The sequence below is a fragment of the Protopterus annectens genome, chromosome 7.part0 (genome assembly GCF_019279795.1).
Source record: "Protopterus annectens isolate FY-2018-M chromosome 7.part0, PAN1.0, whole genome shotgun sequence".
Taxonomy (NCBI): domain Eukaryota; kingdom Metazoa; phylum Chordata; order Ceratodontiformes; family Protopteridae; genus Protopterus; species Protopterus annectens.
In genome coordinates, this window is record NC_056739.1 from 161,220,711 (window position 1) to 161,242,030 (window position 21,320).

Here is a 21,320-nt window from a genome sequence, read left to right on the forward strand (position 1 = left end):
TATGGGAAAAATATTAGCAGTCGGATGGTCAGACTCAAGGCTATCACCAAGACCACTTAAGGCATTAAAGATGAGGTAGTCCAGAGTAATACCCATTGTTTGTAGAAGACAGCATAAGGCTCATTGCTCATCAAGGTTAGCAGCTGAGAAATTCTATGAACATATATAAAAGCTGCTGGAAACATTATTTTCCATGACAAAACATTGACAGGAATGGAACTGGCTGGTTCAAAAAGTGCTAGCCTTAGTTGGTTGATAACAAAGTTGAGGCCCCAAACGAGGTGTAAGTGTTCTCATACATGGTATCAGATGAAGTATTTTTTTTAGAACCATTTTAACTGTAGAGGTGTCTATTATGGGAGGTTTCATGGGCAAGCAAGTCAAGATGGTTGAAAGCTCCACACTTTAATTGAGTTGTACAGTCAGTCTTCTCCCACACAAGGCAAGACTTATTGTGCTGAGCCTACCTTGGGCAGATGGCCACTTGAAGTAAGTCATGATGAGATTTTCTTCCATTTTGCATTTTAAGATTTGCTAGCTGCAAGCTTCTTAGCTTCCTGCAATGTAACCAACCCCTCTTATGAGAAACAGTCCCACTGAGGGAGTAACATCCAGGCTGTTAGTCTGAGACTTTTGAGGTCTGGATGTATTAGCATTCTTCTTTGTTTGGTCAGCAAGGTGCAATGCATTAGTAGAATCTGGTACTTTTCTCCCCTCACTTAAAATGGTTGGGAGATGTAAGGTTGTCCTGATCAGAAGGGGGCTGACAGAATTAGGCTAACACTGTCTTTGATTGCTATTACATGTTCTTTTGGGAGGAGGGGCTGGATGAAAGGCATTCAAGCAATCACTGACCAGGCCTGCTTGCTTTGGTTCTTTGACCAGAAAGTTTTGGTCTGGTGATTCAGGAGGCAGACAAAAGGCTCATTCTCTGCATACCCTCAGAATATTCTACAGACCCCCACAGGATAGTTAGATTGTGGAAACTATGGATCTATTCATTTAACTAGTGAAGGATTTGCTTACCAATATGCTAAGGCATTCTGCTCTGAAAGAATATAGAAGGCCTAAAGGGGAACATTCTTTCTCTGATGCTCACAAGCTTGTTTCTGTCCTGTAGGTTCCACTCCCCCCTGGACTTTCTAGGAATTTGGATGGAATCTCCAGGTAAAACCTGTTACATGTGTTGCCGGTGCTTGGTTCCCTAGGGGATGGGGGAACAAAGATTACATGTGGTGGCAGTGCTTGGTTCCCTGGGGTGATGGGGGAACAAAGGGTACCCCATGGTATCTAGCACCTGGTCTGCCCATCACTCTGAATTCCTTCTGAATCACAGGAATCACCAGTATTACCAGTTAAGTGAAACTAGTGCTGCTGCTGCAACAGATTTTTCTTCAGGTACCACTGGATTTTCCTCATATGGAATCTGGTAAATGGAATCAGGTGAACAAAAGCCGATATGTACTTAGGGCTTTCAGCATTTCTCTAAGTATCATGCAGGAGCTTGCTGCTTTCAAAAAGGAGTTTAGGAGGCATGAATGCTGAAGAAAAAGAAACAACCTCCTTTCCAAGGTGCTGAAGACTGCCACAAGAAAGTCTTTCTGTGGGAAGGGCACAGTCTCAATTTTTGGTAGTTTATGGTGATGACTAGATTGGAAAGGCAAGAAATATAGATTAGAGCCTTGGTTAATTCATCCTGGGAGAGGGCCTGAATCAGTCAATCCTCCAGTTACAGATAAATGTGGTTGTTATTAAGCTGGATATAAGCAAAAAACTAATGGTAATCACTTGGCCAATACCCTGGGAGTAATGGAAAGCCAGAAGGCAAGAAGGTGAGCTAAAAATGCTGTAACTCATCCATTCAAGAACTTGAGGAGTCACCTACAGTATTTCTCTTGTACATTGTATGCAAAGATAAATATCCTTATGCCCAGAATGGAAATAAAGGTTTCTAGTAATAGCAGGGGACGTAGGACTGAAAAATCATAAAACAGAACTTTTTATGATCATGAATCTGTTTAATTTTGCAAACTTTAAAATAGGCCTCCAAGCTCCATCTTTCCCGGATACTAGAACCCTGTCCCTCCTTCCTCTGTAGGAATTTGTTTTCAGGAGAGGAGCGAGCAGTTGGCCCAGCCAAGGAGACCTGGCCTGGTTGCAGGGAAGACAACCGTATAAAGAGAGGAAAGGTCATGAACTCAGTTTTATATATTGCAGCAATCAGTTCCCTTATCCAGAGGTCCATGGTTAGACTGAACCACTGGTACCCAAACAGGACAAGACTTTCTCTTACTGTGTAAAAGGGGAAGGAAGAAGTGGGGGGCTGTCTGTTATCTGTGTCTGCCATGCTTCATGTCAGACCTCTGAATCCTCACCATGAGGCTTTTCCAAAAACACTTTTCTCTTTCAACGTTCACAACATACCTTTTTCTATAAGAAAGTGTTGTAGGAAAGTTCCTACTTTACTGATGGATCAGTGAGTGAAGCAGCTGCTTCACCACTTGTAGAGTCCAACTTTTTTCCATAAAGTTTTGAAGACTTCTTGGGGACAATGGCCAAATAAAAGGAATATGTCCAAAGGAATACTTAAAATCTGATCAGTAATGCTCATTGTAGGGGCTGGATTCTCAGCTACTGTATGTGTGTCTTCTAACACCATAGCCAAATCAGTTGTCCAGGAACAAGCATCAGACATTTAACAACAAGTTTTCCTACCCATGTTGTGGTTTTAATAAGTTTCAGCAGCCTCTTTTTTGGGATTACATCAAGCATGTCATCTACCACATCTTCCCTTTGTTTTAGGATATCCTGTTGGCACTGTAACATGTGGGACCAACAGTTAACAGCTATAATGTAAAGGGTGGAAGAAGTATATCTTTGTTTTGTAAATCTGTCAAGCACCCTACTTTCTTTATCATTGTAGGAAACATTCCTACAATGGAGCCAGGCCAGGCTAGGCCCAGGGGGAAGATGGCCCCCCTGTTGTAGAAGGAAGTAGCAGTCCACAAAAATCACAAAAATTGATTGGCCAAAGAAGAGCCATAAAGACGATATAGTGGACTACTGAGGATAAGAAAGAAATTCTGTATTGTTACTATTATGTGAAAAGCCCAGAATTTCCAGACACAAGATATACAAAATGATTGAGAGAGAAATTAGAGGAAAGAAAAATACTTCTGCAAGAAAAACTGTCAGAAGCTTCAAATAAAAATTCATTAATACAAGAGATCTTTGAAAAACAGTAGATAGATCAAGAAACTTTGATCTGTTTGGAAAAAGAAGCATCTGATGAAGTGTAAAAATATAAATAACAAAACCTAGAGATATTTGAAAAATATAAAAAAGAAATATGGGCATGGGAAAGAAAGAGAGATTTGATATGGGCAATATTTATGCAAAGGGGAAAGCCAAGTTAACTAATATAGACAAGGCAGTCTCAAAGATATTTGAAGAGAAATACTGGCAAAAGCAACCAGATATGGAAAATTTCACAATAAAAAATTAATATCACAAAGATGTAATGTGGAAAAGAAGATTAGTAAAGCAGACGTTAAAGAAATAGAAGTTGAAGTTATGGAGTGCCTGTGAAGTGAAGGATTTAATGTAAAAGGTCTAACACAGACTACATCACAGCATGATGGAGTGAGTCTCCAGAATAAGGAAAAGCAAGAAGATCAGGAGACATGTGAAGAAGAAATATGGACAGGGGAAAGGAAGAGATTTAATATGGTGTAATATTTATACAAAGGAGAAGGCAAAACTAACCAATACAAAAAGAGCAGCACCAACGATATTTGAAGAGAAATACAGGCAAAGGAATCCAGATATGGAAAACTTTACAATACAGAAAATAAGAAGACTAAGAGGAAAAGTAGAAAAAGAGATTAGTAATGGAGAAGTCAAAGAAATAGAAATTGAGGTAATGGAGCAGCTGCAAAGAGAAGGATTCAGTGTAGAAAATCGAATGCAGAAAGCACCACAACAGGATAGAGCAATGGATATCCAAATTAAGGGGAAACCAGTGGAACGGGAAGCAATTGGTCAGGTGCCATATTAAGATATTTTGGAGCCACCCACAATAAACCAGTATAAATGTTCACTTGAAGCTAGACAGCAAGGAAAGGAACAGGAAACTGTGGAAACTCTGATGTAGTCATTGCTCAGGAGTGATAGGCCAGTGAGTTCCCATATGATAGAGCAACAGATGGCACAGGATGAAATTGAAGAGAATGTGCCACAGGAAGATGCTATAGAACTTTCTACAGAATGCCCGCAGGAAAGGGAAAATAAGGGATGTGCCCTCAGTTTAGAAGAAAATGAGCTGAGAGAAGAGTTACTTGATTTAATGGACATGGATAGATATATTAAGATCAATGAGAGAAATAGACTGCAGAAGGTCAATAAAACCCAAAAAGTAAGAAGTCTGATAAAACAAATGAATGCAATAATTAGGACTTTCCATAGAGATCCATGCGATATAACAGAAGTACTGTGCTGCTAAATTAATAACTGATAAAGTTCTACCACAAGAACACAGGGTAGTGAGGGAAAGGAAGCGGATAAATCAAATACCATCAAGGAAGTAGTATCAAATGGAGAAAACTATAAAGCAATTAAGACAAGAAGTGTCACTGTTAGAAGATTATAGAAGAGGAAATAGATCAACAAAAATACCAAGAAAAATAGATGTGATAAATGCACAGTATTAGAACAGACCAGGATCTATCATGTACTGTCACAAATAACAAACTAAAAATTTCAGCACAGGTGGAAAAACTTAGAAGATACACAGATAAATATAAAGGAAAAGTACAAAAGAAGCAATTTATTAATGACCCAAAAAGGTTTTATAGAGAGCTGGCAAATAAGATAAAAGGAATTAAAAGACCGCCGGAAAAAAAGGAAGTAGATACATTTTGAAGAAGTATTTATGAAGATCCTGTGGAACATAGCAAAGATGCGAAATGGATAGAAGAAGTAAAAGAAAGAATTAGAAGTTTAAAGGTACAGGATATGAAATGGAATGCAGTAACAGCCAGAGAGATTGAAACAAAGTTAAGAAAAGCCTCTAAATGGAAAACCCCAGGCCCAGATGCAGCACCTCACTTTTAGTTAAAAGTATTAACATCTTTGCACAAGGATTTAGTCATGAATAAGAACTATTTATATGAGCACCCCAAACAGACACCACACTGGCTAACAGGCAAAACAATGGCTTACTTAAGAGTGAACTTGCAAGCTACCCTACAAATTATAGACCAATAACTTGCCTTCCAACAACGTATAAACTATACACGGGAATTGACATTGACAAAATTTATAGTCATTTAGAAGAAAACTCAATGATGGCAGTAGAACAAAAGGGCAATAAAAGAAAGTCATATGGAACAAACGATAATTTGTTGTTAAATAAAGTTATAGTGGAGAACTGTAAAAAGTTGAAGAATCTAAGTATGGCATGGATTGACTACAAAAAAGCATTTGATAGTATTCCACATTCGTGGATAAAAGAGTGCTTAAAATGTATAAGATACACCTTACACTGACTGACTACATTACAATAACTATGAAACAATGGCAGACCACTTTGCAATTAAGCTATGATAAAGGACAGATTATTATCCCAGGGTTAAAAAAAATCAAAGGGGGGTATTCCAGGGTGACGCTCTGTCACCGTTGCTATTCTGCCTTGCAATTAATCCAGTAAACTGTTTACTTAACAGCTTAGGTCATGGCTATAATTTGGCTCCTAGAAAACAACAAAGTCTAATGACTTCTCATCTTCTCTTTGTTTATGATTTAAAACTGTATAGCTCATCGGATGAGGAACTGAAAGAACAGCTGCAGGTTGTCAAAACATTTTCAGATGATATTAGAATGTCATTTGGTCTTGATAAATGTGGAAAAAGCAATCTTTAAAGCAGGAAAACTGCAGCCCCGGGAAAACATCAGTTTTGGACAAGAATGTGATATAAAAGAACTTGAGCAAGAGGGAATGTATAAATACTTGGGAATTGATGAAGGATCAGCAATAAAACATAAACAAATGCAAATAAAACTCAGTAAGGAATACTTTAGAAGACTTAATTTAGCAGAAGCATATCAACATCAGGCAGGAATACAAATCAAACCAGAAGTAGATAAAAACCAGACAGCGAGTGAATGTGCCAAAAAACAAAAGAAAGAATATAAGTTGAAGGACCAGATGAGAAGGCAAGAAATGTGGAAAAAAACATAAATTTTGCTGCAAGTATAGAAAATTTATGGAAGAACTCATGTTGATCAGGAATGAATGCAGGAATGGTTAAGGAGAGGCAAATTCAAACCAAGAAATGAAAGGTTAATATTGGCAGCCCAAGATAGTGGGCTACGTACAAGATGGTTTACAAAGTCCACTGAACATGTGGGAGAAACAGACAAATGTAAGTTTTGTAAAACCAAATTGAAAACAGTCACTCACCTTGTTGCTGGTTGCGACACACTAATGACAGAAGGACTGTATACTGAAAGGCATAATAATGTGGCAAGACCATTGCACTGGGGATTGTGCAAACATTATGGTATTGAAGTGGCTGATATACACTGGAAACATGAGCCACAAAGCATCATAGAAAATGATGAAGTTTATATCATATGGGATCACCCATTGCCAACAGTCCTACTCTATCACCAGGGATAAAATAAGGTAATACGGAGAATACAAATGTGCTCAGATCTACCTCTGGGGAAAAATAAGGGAATACAGAGCATACAAAGGTGCTCAGCTCCACCTCTGGGGGTAAAATAAGGGAATACAGAGCATACAAAGGTGCTCTGCTTTACCTCTGGGGATAAAATAATGGAATACAGAGCATACAAAGGTGCTCAGCTCCACCTCTGGGGGTAAAAAAAGGGAATACAGAGCATACAAAGGTGCTCAGCTCCACCTCTGGGGGTAAAAAAAGGGAATACAGAGCATACAAAGGGGCTCAGCTCTACCACCAGGGAAAAAATACAGGAATACAGAGCATACAAAGGGGCTAAGTTCTACCTCTGGAGATAAAGCAAGGGAATACAGAGCATACAAAGGTGCTCAGCTCCAACACTGGGGATAAAATAAGGGAATACTGAACATACAAAGGTGTTCAGCTCTATCTCTGGTGAGAAAATAAGGGAATACAGAGCAAACAAAGGTGCTTAGCTCCACCTCTGGGGATAAAATAAAGGAATACAGAGCATACAAAGGTGCTCAGCTCTACATCTGGGGATAAAAGATGGGACTACAGAGCATAAAAAGGTGCTCAGCTCTACCACTAGTGATAAAATAAGGGAATGCAGCACAAACAAAGGTGTTTAGCTCTACCACCAGGGATAAAATAAGGGAATGCACATCATACAAAGATGCTCAGCTCTATCACCGGGGATAAAATAACAGAATACAGAGCATACAAAGGTGCTCAGCTCCACCTCTGGGGATAAAATAACAGAATACAGAGCATACAAAGGTGCTCAGCTTTACCTCTGGGGATAAAATAATGGAATACAAAGCATACAAAGGTGCTCAGCTCTGCCTCTGGGGATGAAATAACAGAATACAGACCATACAAAAGTGCTCAGCTCTACTTCTGTGGATAAAATAAGGGAATACAGAGCATATAAAGGTGCTCAGCTCTGCCTCTGGGGATAAAATATAGGAATACAGAGCATACAAAGGTGCTCAGCTTTACCTCTGGGGATAAAATTATGGGATACACACCATACAAAGGTGCTTAGCTCTACCACTGGGGATAAAATAACGGAATACAGAGCATACAAAGGTGCTCAGCTCTACTTCTGGGGATAAAATAAGGGGATACAGAGCATATAAAGGTGCTCAGCTCTGCCTCTGGGGATAAAATATAGGAATACAGAGCATACAAAGGTGCTCAGCTCTACCTCTGGGGATAAAATAATGGAATGCAGAGCATGCAAAGGTGCTCAGCTCCACCTCTGGAAATAAAATAAGGGAATACAGGGCATACAAAGGTGCTCAGCTCTACCACCGGGGATAAAATAAGGGAATACAGAGCAGGAAGAATGCATAGCTCTACCTCTGTGGTGATAATAAAGCAATATGGAGCATTGCAAGGTGCTCAGTCCTGCCTGTTGGGGACACAATAAGGAAATATGGAGCTACAAGGGGAGTCTGATACCTCTGGGGATACAATAAGGGAATACAGAGCATGCAAAGGTGCTTAGCTGTACCTCTGGGATATAAAACAGGAGCACAGAGCATACAAAGGTGCTCAGTTGTACTTTTGGAAACACAAGGGAAAATGAAGCATGCAGACATGCTCAACTTTACCTCTGATGATTCAAAAAAGGAATACTGAGCATGCAGAGATGCTCAGCCCCACCTCTGAGAATATAATTAGGAAATACAGAGCATACCAAAGTGTTAAACTCCACTTTGAAGGATATTTTCCAAAAATACAGAGCATGTTTGTGGCCTTAGCTTCACCTCTGGGAATACAATCAAGAAATACAGAGCTTGCCAAGATGCCCAACTCCCCTGGGAAATGACAGCAACCATGTGGCTTCTTTAACACTTGGGTGATCAGTACTGATGGTGTGATTAGAGGGGACCCATGAGATGTAGAATATAAAACAGTGCCCCAGTTCTAAACATAAAGGCAAGTATGCTGTGTGTGTCACCTGCCAAAGCAAACAGAAGCAAGATATTCCTCCACCAGATATTAAAACATATTGCTTCAGCTACAGCATTACCACATATGTACTCTTCTTCTAAATGTACTGTGTGACACTAAATGGATATTTAAACCCAGGTGCAGGCTATGACGCATACTGATACCACATCCTAAGAGCAGAGAAGAGCTACTGTGATTTAGCGGTCTTGTCCCCACACAAAGCAGAACAGAGATAAAACCATGACAACAGCACAGACCTCCATAAATATTCCAAAGCAAATCTATGAGAAGAAAGACTGGTTAGAAGCTGGGTACAGAAGGAAATGTTACTGAAAATGTAGACAGAGATAGGCAGTAAAACTATGCCTGGATGGTCACTCCTATATATTCCAGATGGCTTCTGTTCAACTTCTCATTTGCCATTCACAAACTCCTTAATTCCTTTTCCTTGATTTTGTGTTTCTCTGACCAAATCTGCTATTAAAATAATGAAACTGCAATGTGACAGTTCATATGAGCACATCGTTAAACCTATTAGCACATTTCCAATTTCCTTGTGATAACCTTTCTGTGGAGTTATCATATTTAGTTAATACACCATGGAGTTGAAATTCCATACAATGAGGTATGGGGAGGCTTCGTTCCCTGCATAACATGGTTTTAGGCTTTACTTGGGAAGGTAAAACACAACTGATTAAGACAGAACAGTTTAGTTTTGGAGGATCTTTTCCCAGTCTAATTTAGTGGAACCATTCCACCAATGACCTTTCTGTAATAAAAACACTAGTTATACAAAATAAGGTCTTACAGCTTTTCTTGAACTGACACATAGCAGTTTGTTTTACCTGAATCAGTTCATCCCTGGAGTTGAACTCTGAAAGCAGAATATTTGTTCCATCTGACAGTCGGGTCACAGCAATGTGAAGCTTCCCAGATGCTACTTCATGGGCATTCTGAGGCAGTTTACTACAAAGGTATTGTTGAATAATCTTAGAAATGTTGGAAGCAGGATGAAAAGGTCCAAGGAAACTTTTTCTGGCCTTCAAGGCAGAGGATAAAATACTCTTCTCAAGGTCACCTAAAAGTAACAAAAACAGGCAGCAAGATGATTAGGTGAGTCACAACATTTCCTACTCAGCACCATACCTCTCAGCCTCTGAACATAAAATAATTATGGTATAGATGCCAAAACAGGAGAACTTTCTTATTTATTGAAAATTAAGTTATTTAGATACTAGGCCCCATACAGGTGATGATAAAGAATCTTTGTAACGACATATTTCAGTTATTTAGTAATGCATACACCATTGAACAGGTCTATTTTTATGTGGTGTCTGATGCCCCTGCACTGGCCCAGTAATCAAGGAGCCTCAATCCTCACCACTAGCACCAGTGAGGGACGTGCACATTGGAAGGATGACAAGTACACACACAGTAAAGTACAATTTCCCTTAAGAGCACACAGAGATCTCAGTAAGTCTGGGGCTGATTTCTCCCTCTCTCTCCAGATCCCCAACAAGACTCCCCACTGGCACAGCTATAGGGTTAAGATCTCAGCCAAGTGGTCAAGCCAAAACCTCCAGCACCCTATCTGTCCAACCAGTGCTTCATGTCCCTGCCCAAGTAGCTGACACACACACACTTTGAGATCTGACTTATATACAAATACACAGACACTCCTGGGGAAGACTTGCACAAGTTCACCAGCTATGCCGCCTTCTGCCCAGACTATAAGATAGTAATCACTGCCACCAACCACCCTTACTTAGCTACTATAAGGCCCTTCCCAAAGAGTGACCAATTCTACTGTGTAATGTTAGACAATACTCAATAACTCAACACAGTGACAACAGATTTCAGAATCACAGGAAATACTTTAAAACAACATTACAGGACAGTCTCACATAAATACAGAAAACATCTAAACTAATCGTACTATATTCCTATCTATCGCTAAGAGAAATACTATACCTAAATCTTACTTACAGAGCCAAGAAATGCAATTGCTGAATGGATGTTTCTAGGTCCAAAGACAAACACAAAATGCCCAGAATATCTCTCTGTCTTAGATAGTTCTTAAAAAACTATCAAACATTCCTGCTGGTTTATCTCAGATTACATCATTCCTTGTCATCTCTGCCTTCAGTTTCCTGGCTAACACAAGCTTAAAATTTAGCACCTCTGTGTCAAAAATATTTATCTCTCAGACGTTTTGCCTGGAACTGGAAGTCATAAAACAGTTAAATACTTTTACCTTTGAAACCTGTAATTATTTCTGTTTCCAGACAATAGAAAGAATTTCTAGCTGCAGACATTCTGTCTCCTAGGTGAGATAAACACCATTGTAAACAATTCACTTATTTTCTTCGAGTTTGCAAGTTAACTCTGTTCTTTTCCAGTAGGGTATACTGTGGTTATATTCTTGAAGCTCAGCACATAACATACAGTTTAATATGCACATAGCATATGGTTTTCTTACATCTGCAAGACAAGCATGCAAACCATATTACTATTCACAAATAACACAGAATTATTTACAAAATTAGCTAGCTTAGCTTTATATGGTCCTATAGGTTTTAGCAGATAAATCAAGAGAAAGCTGATAAATATATGAGTAAGGCAAAAATCTGAGGTTAGAAATCATAGAACTATGCCTAAATTATAGCAGTTGAGATGTATACTTAACTCAGTATCTTGTCTGTGTTTGCAAAGACTTGCAAAGACCTAGAATTTTATTTGGCATGCAGAATGTTTAATCTGCAAAATTCACTTTCAGCACTAAATCATTTCACAGTTTTATAGCTATTTTGACATTACATTTCTTCATATATTTCACAGATACTTACAAGGCTATTGATCCATGAGGACCTTTAGAAGTCTAGACCTGTGTTTCCATGAAGTTTTTAACCCTGATAATTTAAGTACAAATAGAGAGCAGGACAGGACATTTACATATTACCCCTATCCATAAAAGACAAGGGTGCTAAATAAAGACTGAATGTACTGTTTCCTACCCATTTGTCTAGATTACATTTCAGTAGGGTAAGGGAAGTACTTTGCTTTATGCTGAGAGGAAGACAATTCCAAATAAGTGGTACACTCTGTGATATATACCGATCTGTCCATCACATCCTATTTATGTTGCACAAGAGATTGAGATCTCTTAACCACATGTTTATTCCACCTCTGGACTTGTGGATATACAGTACATCAGAGAGAACAGGGTCTGTTTAAGTTATGTATACTTGGAAGCGATCACCTCTCAGTAAGCCTGTATGATACTGAGAAAAGGGACAAGGCTTTGAGATGGACAGTGTAGTTTTTATGATTTAAGCCCTTGATTTTCTTGGTGAGAAAGTATTCTTGTCCTTCAGGTAATGATGTTTTTGACATTACACTCAGTGATTGGCCTAATAAGTGCTGAATACTGTGGGAGGATGACAGCCTTGGACTTAGACACCATACTGTACTAATAAGTAGCACAATGAAAAAGGACTTCTTTACAATAGTGAGACATGGTGATTGAAGAACAGTTTGTTGTCTACATAGGTTCCCAGAGCTCTAACTATTAAATTAGTTTTCAGTGGTGTGCAGATGTGACAGCTACAGAGATGTCATGCTTGCCAAAGAAGACTATTATACATGACTATTATACATTTTTGGCATTTAGTTTTAGACCACTGTTATGACAAGAGCTATTTGTTTGAGAAAGGCCTTCTTGGAGGATCTTGGTATCTTCTGGAGAGTTTATGATGGCACCAAGTTTACAGTCATGTGCAAACTTATTTATCCACAAACCTTTTGCATTAGCTTTGACATCTAAGAAGTAATACCAAAGAGGAGTGGTCCAACAACTAAACCCTGGGGTACACTGCTGGTGACAGTTCTGGAGGAGGTACAGTCACCTACCCAAATTTCCTGGGTTCTCTTTGTGAGCCAGTTTGCTATCCAATTAGTTACATAGGGATTAAAATTTAGCCAGAACAGTTTATCAACAATACCTGACTATGGGATGGTGTTGAATGCCCTTGTGAGGTCTAGCTTTGTGGTGTGTACTGATTTTTCCTCATCCATTGTTTCAGTAACTTTCTCAAAGAAGTCAACCAGGTTAAGCCAGCAAGATTTACCCTTGACAAAACTGAAATGGTTTGAGTCAAGAGTTTATAGATTACCTATGTCCTTATTTATTAATTCCATAATGATGTTCTCCATAACCATACAGGGGAGGCTGCTCAGACTTACAGGTCTAAAATTACCTGGGCCCATTGATGTTCCACCTTTGTGCATAGGGATGACTGCTGCTGTCCTCCTTTCATCTGGCACAAAGCCTTTTTGGAGACTGATAGTGAATAGCCTCTGTACTGGATTTAACAAATCCTATTTCAGGCTGGTCAGTAAACAGCCTACTTTGATATCTGGCCCCATAGAAGCAGTTTTATTTGCCTTGGAAACTGCTTTGTGGGCTTGTTCTCAGTAGATTCAGTGGTGGTGGTGCAGATGCACTTATGTGATCTGGGAATGCTAGGGAGAGAAGGAGGTGAAGTTAGAACTAAATGTATCCACTGGCAGAATGTCCTCAGTGTCTGAGTATGTGATATAATTTACTATTAGATCTGTGCAGTGCTGGACATTATTTGTATGGTTTCTAACATGGTTAACGAAGGCTTTATGGTTGTCTTTTGCCTAGGTGGCTATTTTTACCTGATATCTAGCTTTGGCTGGTTTGATCATGGACCAGAGTTCTTGTAAGGTTTAGCAAGAGCACTTTTGATATCGTGATATTTACATTTACTATTGTATACAATGAGTTTATTTTATTTTATTGTAGAGCCTATTTATATTCAAGTTCCATCATAGGGGTTTATTTTTAAATTTGTCAGTGTATTTGCTTTGAAGGGAGACAAATGCATCTAAACAGCTATTCGCATGTGAATAGAATTTTGTGGAAAAGGATTCTGGATATGCAGTAGGATCATCATGTTGGAAGGGGATGTTGAATTTAGCCAGGCCATCTCTCAGCTTTCATACATTAGCCTTCATGTAATCTCTGAGTACCAAGGTATTTGAGGATGCTTTTGGCTTCAGCTTTATGGTAAATGTGATGATTTATGGTCAAATTTGATGAGAGAAGAACTTACACCTAGTAGTGAACAGATGTGCCGCGTATTGGTGAAAACTAAGCGCCTGCTTATTTGAACTGTTTCTTTCTGAAATTGGTGTGTCATGTTTGCTGTAGTATAGACTAGATTCAGGCCTGCTGAATCTAGCTTTGTTTGTATAACTTGAACACTAAACCAGGCCATCTTTTTTGGAGAAGGTTCCCCTGCACCCTAGTAGCGGGAGTGTGCAGTTAGTACTTGTCTGATTGAAGACTGCTGGAACAGGGCTCAGTCTTGAGATTTTTTTACTGTTTAATTGGGTAATTCATTTAAATCAGTTTTGTCGTTTTCCATTGTTATACAAAAAAAATTGCACTTTATTCATCTGCTTTTACTGTATTTGTGTTTCTTCCTACTTTATTAATTTATATTGCTTTTGCTGCCTGTTCTTAAAAGTACTTAATTGCATTTATTCTGCTGCATTTATACTTAATGGCATCTATTCTGCTGCATTTATTACTGCTTGTTAGTAGCCTGATTAAATTGTAACTGTTATTCTAATCCTTTGGTTTAAGCACTTGGCTTCAGACCAGTTGTTTTACATAAGAATGTTTGTGGTCTGCACTGTTGTGGCAGAACAGGTAGCTTACATCCTTCTAAGTCGGGAGTTGCCTATTTGAAGGCTTAGTGTTTATTATTCTAAAAGTGTATTAGTTCTGGTTTAAGCACTTGGGCTTAGGGCCAGTTATTTTACATTAAGAAGGTATGGTCTGCACTCTTGTGGGAGGAAAGGGTAGATTCTGCCCTTCTGAGCTGGTAGTTTCTATTTAAAGGCTTATTGTGCCTGCTTATTTGAACTGTTTCTTTCTGAAATTGATATGCCTTGTTTGCTGTAGCATAGACTAGATTCAGACCTGCTGAATCTAGATTTGTTTGTATAACTTGAGCACTAATCCAAGCCATCTTTTTTGGAGAAGGTTCCCCTGCACCCTAGTACCAGGAGTGTGCAGTTAGAACTTGTCTGATCGAAGACTGCTGGAACGGGGCTCAGTTTTTAGCTTTTTATTGGTTAATTAGTTAATTTGTTTAAATCAGTTTGCTCATTTGCTACTGCTATATTAAATAAAATGCACTTTATGCATCGCTGCTTAGCTAGGGTTAAACTATTCCCGGCGCCATAAAGTGTGCTCTTCAAATTTTCCCTTAGAACTAGCCAGTTGTTTTAGTTTTAACACTCAAATATGTTTCTTTGAGCTCAGCACTTGTTCAGAACTCATTGTAAGAACTAAATAAGCTACAAATTACTACAGCACTCAACTTTCCTCACTTGTCTAGAGGAAAACAGTTTTTAGTCCTTAATAAATAAGTACCTATCCAGTAATCTATGGGTAAGCTCCCGGTGTTTTCTCCTGTCTACATGATAAATCTGGGCATCTTAGGGCAATGCAGCAATTGCCTCATGTACACAGACAATCCTCTCCTCCTACCACCCAACACTACAACCTGTGAGAGATGCACTTATATAGCCAAACTGGGAGCAAAGCTCTCTTCACCCAAGACTGGACTAGACAGTCAAGAGGAGAGGGTAAACACTTGCACCACACCACACTCATCACATAGTCCCTCAAAACCTACACCACCAAAACACACACATAGAAACACAAAGCACACACCTACATTCAAGGAGGCTCTCAATAAAAATCTGCCCAAGCAACAGAGACCTCCAAAGCAGAAATGCAATCAACCTCCACCCCCCCAGCATAACCCAAATGACACATAGCCCACACACTCAGTGTGCCACTCAACCACATCCCATAAAGCATAACAACATACCCAACACTCTAGTCATAAGTGACTCTATAGTCAGGCACACTGATATTCCACTCATCAGGCTAAACAAGGAGAAAATTACTGTCAGCTGCCTGTCAGGTGCCAGGATCCACCATATAATGCATGCACTCAGGTCACTCCACAACAAGTACAAATATGACTCTGTCACTGCCCATGTTGATGTGAATGACCTGATATGTACCTCCCTGGACTACATGAAAAGAGACATGGAGGAGCTCTCCGATCTTGTAGCCGAGGCAGGTATGACCCTTGCCCTGAGTAGCATCCTGCCATGACACAGAATGATACCACAGTACAAGGAAAAAATGATTGACTTCAACTATTGGCTAAGCTTCTGGGGTCATTCTAAAGGGATCCAGTATCTGTCTGCTTGGGGTGACATGACCGACAGACCACGATTCTTTGCCAGAGATGGCCTGCACCTGTTACCCTTGGGATTCTGGATACTGGCTAAGGCTCATGCCACTCCTATAGTGCCTTTTTGGGTCTATATTATATATTTGAAGTTTCAAAACTTCGAATCCCATATGTTTGACAACATATGATCGATGTTTGAAACTTCGAATATATAATAAAACATCAAAAAAAATAAAACTTACCTTAATGCTCCGAGCAAGGGGGCAAGCCCCCCTGCACCCCCCCACACACCCCTATTTAAATATATCAACGCCGAGATTGCACTTCAGTGCAGAAAAGGGAAATTCTCCCATTCTGCACCATACAGTGCAGTTTCATTTAACCTTTTTACTTTTCAAAGTTTGATCAAATGATGTTGACCATATGACATTCAAACTTTGAAAAGTTTGCTCCTGTAATAGGAACCCACCTTTTTTAGGTAAGGCTCAAATGACAAATTCTCCACCATAACAGGTACAAGCAAGCAAAATCTGAGGGTAATGCTACTCAATGCTAGAAGTATAAACCTCAAAATGCACTCACTCAAGGCACTCCTTAAATTGGAGAACATCAACATCTGTGCAGTGACACAGACCTGGTTCAATGCTCCAGAGAGCACCCCTGCATTACCAGACTATAATTCATGCCATACCTTTCGGCCACCTAACCTGGACTGAAACACTAAAGGCAGAGGTGTGTCCATATTCATTAAGGATATCCACAACTCCAGGCTAGTTGCTCAGCATAATGCATCCAAGATTATCTAAGTGCAACTAACTCTGGGCAAGACCACAATCCAAACTGTAGCTTGCTACAGATTCCCCACCATGCCCCAGGATTCCCACTCCTCATTTCTTGATACACTGTAAAATATTAGGATACAACCTAACACCCAAATAATGGACGATTTCAACTACCCCACCATTAACTGGGAAAACTACTCATGTACCAACTCTTTTGCGCAATGTATTCTGGAATTCATAAATTCCAATGCCTTGGATCAACTTATCCACACCCCCACCAGGGGCAGCAATATCCTAGACCTGGTCATTACCAACATGGGTGACTGGTGTTCCACACCAGAGGTCAATTTCTCGTTGGTTAGATCTGACCACAAGCTAATCACCCTAGACATCCACATCCCACCCTCACCCGCCATTAGGGAAATCACCGTAAAAAATTTCTCCAAAGTCAACTTCACACTTCTTAAGACAGAAGTGGCAAACTTCACGAAACCCATGCAGACGGACAATAGAGGTATGCCTGCTGAATCTTACACAAATGCACTTTATAGGTACTTACACAAGTGCATGGATCATGCTATCCTTAACAGAACCAAGATGCTATCCTCCAAAAAAAGGGAAGCCAATCTGTTGGTTCCCTGCCATAAACAAACTCGACAACAGAAGAAAGAAACTGCTGCAAAAAATAGTAAAATCCTACAATTTGAGGAACTCCTTGGTCAGCCTGAGTAAGAAGCTGAGATCCCTCATAAAATCCTCCAAAGCTAGTTATGAAAATAAAATTGACACTGTTTCTAAAGACAACCAGAAAGCATTCTATAGCTATGTCAAGAATCTCAATGGCAACACTCAGATCTGCTCTGAGTTACAGCACAATGGCACTAAATATACAAAACCAACTGATATTGCCTACATCCTGGCATATAGGTTCAGTGCTAACTTTACCCTCCTCTCACCCCCAAAGGGCCCATCTCTAGCCTGGAGGAATGCCAAGTTCCTGTACTAATGGCTGCACAGGTAAAAAACCCACTCTCCAAAGCCAAGAACACAGCATCCATAGGACCCGACAACATCCCAGGCTGCATTCTACATGAACTACAGAATGAACTGGCACCCCACCTAAGTACCATGTTCAATCATAGCCTCACCTCAGGCTTTCTACCCACTGAATGGTGCACAGCGACAGTTATCCCACTCCACAAAGAGGTATCCACCACGTACCCTGGGAACTACCGCCCTATTAGCCTGATGACCCTGGTCTGCAAGGCCATGGAATGTATCATCATGGAACTTATAAACAAAGACACTGGTAATCTCCAAACTCTGGGCCCCACCCAGTTTAGGTTTGTAAAAGGCAGATCATGTCTCCTAAACCTGATAAGACTTCTTTGAAGCAGTCACCAAAGTTGTAGATGAGGGTAGGGTGGTTCACACAGCCTACCTAGAGCTCGCCAAGGTTTTCAACACCATCCCCCAGTCTGGAATTATAGATAAACTCAATAAGCTAGGTATAAATCCCTATGTCACAAGATGGGTTGCCAACTGGCTCACTGACAGAACCCACACTGTGAAAGTAGCAGACACCAAATCCGACTTCAGACAAGTGGAATACCACAGGGTTTAGTCCTGGGTCCTCTCCTGTTTGGTATCTACTTCTCTGAAGTACAGGCTAACACAGAAGTTCTTTGGCTAATGAAGTTCGCAGATGACTGCAAACTAGGAGCCATAATTGAAACTCCTAAAAATGTGGACATCCTACAAAAGGGCCTCACTGAGACAGATGCCTGGTGTCAAAGCCATGGCCTCAAGCTCAATGCCAAAAAGTGCATTGTCATCCCTTTTGGTAAAAACTTTGTACTCATGAACTACCACATAGGCAGTAGTCTACTTAACACCAAAAGTGTGATAAGAGACCTTGGGACACAAGTGGGCAGTAGTCCCTCCTTTGATAGTCATATCGCCACAGTAGTCGGGAAATCCTTCTACGTGGCATACCTCATCACAAAAGGTTTTCCATCTAGGAAAAAAGAGGCCATTGTTCCCCTCTACTCATCACTCATTAGCCCCATTATAGAGTACAACGCCTCACAAGACATCTGCAACAACTGGAAAGGCCACAGAAATACCTCACAAAGAGGATTACTGGCCTCAAACAGATGCCCTACGCAGACCATCTGAAAAAACTCCAGCTTTACTCCGTCACATATCGCCTACTCAGAGGTGATCTCTGCCTAACATACAAATCTATGTCAAACCCAGAGCTGTTGGACATGCTCCACTTAAAGAAATCCCAATCCCTCCAAGCTACACACTCTAGGGACCTAAACCTTGTCACCACAATAAACAGAACATGCTAGAGGGACAGATTCCTGTCCCAGAGACTTCCCATACTCTGGAACAAACTACCTATCTGTCAAACAGAGCTCCTCATTAGCACTCTTCAAGAAAAATCTTGATGATTGGATGGGAAATAGGAAATTCACCCTGGGGATCACTTCTGTGGCTCTGCTTGACAGGAGCACAGGTACATTTTCTTGGGTGGCAAAAGCCAGGGTACCTTTTTGGCTAGGCTTATATAGGTCCTAGGGCCAATAGCCTAGTACCTACCTATGAACGTATGAAGATTCTGTCTGCCGTAGTTGGGGTGCAGAGTAACTAGTCCAGAGAGTTTGTATTTGTGAAGCCCAGAAATCTCTGTGAGTACATGTTAGTGGATATTTAAGTCTCCCACTTGATGAAGAGGTAGTTGAAGTCCTATAGGAAAATGGTGTTTGGCCTAATAAGCAGGGGCTCCATACTAGTCAGGTAGGAAATGTGATCCAAGTGGCACAAGGGAGAATCTGATACTTAGCTATGATGTGTAAGAGGTTTGTTAATCATAAGCTGTACAGAGATACATTCTAGGTTGTTATTCTATCTAACAAGCCTGGAAGTGATATTTTTGTTTTACAAATATAGGGAGACTGCTGCCTTTAGTGCCTACATATAGTGCAGTGGGCCTGATCAGGTAAGTGATAAACCCTGCACTGAGGCAGTGCTCTCAATGTGGTGGGCCTGAACATCAGGGGGGTGATAAACCCTGCACTGAGGCAGTGCTCTCAATGGTCTTGCACCAGTTCTCCTTGGCAATGCCTGTATTCCAGGTAGGCAATGCCTGTTGGGAATGAAGTCAGTTGCTGAGGCTCCCCGCACTGAACAGCAATCCCTTTATGTTATTCAGATTTTATTTTGTTAAGTCGGAAGCTTTGAAAACAGACATTGCCTAAAAATAGGTACTACGGGGTAGACAAGGAATTATCCAATATATGAAAGCCCTGTGGAGATAGGTGCAGGTCATCCTTGGCAAAGCAGCAAGTATTGTTTACCATCACACCCCCCCCCCCCAAGGCTGATATATATCAGATTCCCCTTGAATTAATACCAGAAGCAAAGGCAGTTGTTGAAATCAATAATCTTCTGTTCGTATTGTGACATCAGTCTTGGTGATGGTAGAATGCTGCTCAAGGCTAGGGTCATACATCTTTTAATTACATATTCCAAAAGCTCCATCATGTTTCTCTTCTTATGATCCAGAGAGGTATGTCTCAAGTTGTCTGTTCCCACATGTACTATGACTGTGTCCTGTGTGTACTTGTGTTGCAAGCATGAGTGCACATGTGATGTGACAAAACCTGGTACTCACTTGGCAACAAACTGTAACCATCTCCTTACTCAGCCTGGTGAGGGGTACTTCAGTGTGTCCCACTATGGAATCACCTGTGACCATGATGTTAGGCTGTGTGGAGGTTTGTCTTATGGGCTTTTGATCTAAGACACTGAGAGCCTTAAATGCATGTTTCATGGAAGCTGCTGCCCGAGTTGAGTGTTTGTAAGTTTGCTGAGGGTTCTTGTTTCTTAACTTATATTTAGAAGGTCATTGTGCTTTAGCTAGGTTACTTTTAAGATCTGTCAGTGCTCAGTAAAATGAGCAGAGCAAATGAAAATGGGGAAGCTTCCAAGGATAAATATACAGAAGGGGAGGGCAGCTCTAAAGCCACCAAGTTTAACAGCACAACCGGGACTTGGCAGGGGTGGGAAACACAACTGATTTAAGTGGTAAGATAAGTGTAGCATTATAAATGTACTTCCTTAGATACAAAATGGAGTCTAAATGCTTTGTTTGGTTTTTATCCTATGTACAGCAGCACACAGTGCTGTATTTTTTTACTTGGTCACAATGGCTTAAAATTCTAAAACTTCAGGAATGCATTTTATTTTTGTTTATGTATTTATGTATATATTGCTAGTTAATTATATTGACCTGGATGTCATTTGCAGACCGCCCCATTTTCGATAGATGCACAGGTACTCTACAATTAATAATGAACATAAATGAACATAGCTTATATACACAAAACACAACTTAGTGAGTAAAAAAACAATTGGACAAATTAAACTGACAATACAATAAGTAAAAATAAAAGTGCAGTTTTGAAAGGCACCATATTAGTCTCCTTTATGAAAACAGGTGAAATACAAGTAATTCCTATGTAAACTGCTAATACAAACTTAGGACTAGGCTAGGC

General features: G+C 40.1%; 1 protein-coding gene across 4 annotated transcripts in view; it reads right to left on the reverse strand.

Moving 5' to 3' along the window:
• LOC122806304 (patatin-like phospholipase domain-containing protein 2) overlaps window positions 1-21,320 on the reverse strand; it is a 517,255-nt gene that overhangs the window by 368,940 nt on the left and 126,995 nt on the right. For all 4 annotated transcript variants that reach the window (XM_044076614.1, XM_044076615.1, XM_044076616.1 and 1 more), the window contains exon 2: window positions 9,512-9,744. In XM_044076614.1, the coding sequence (XP_043932549.1) occupies window positions 9,512-9,744 (233 nt within the window). The remainder of the gene's footprint in view (window positions 1-9,511; window positions 9,745-21,320) is intronic.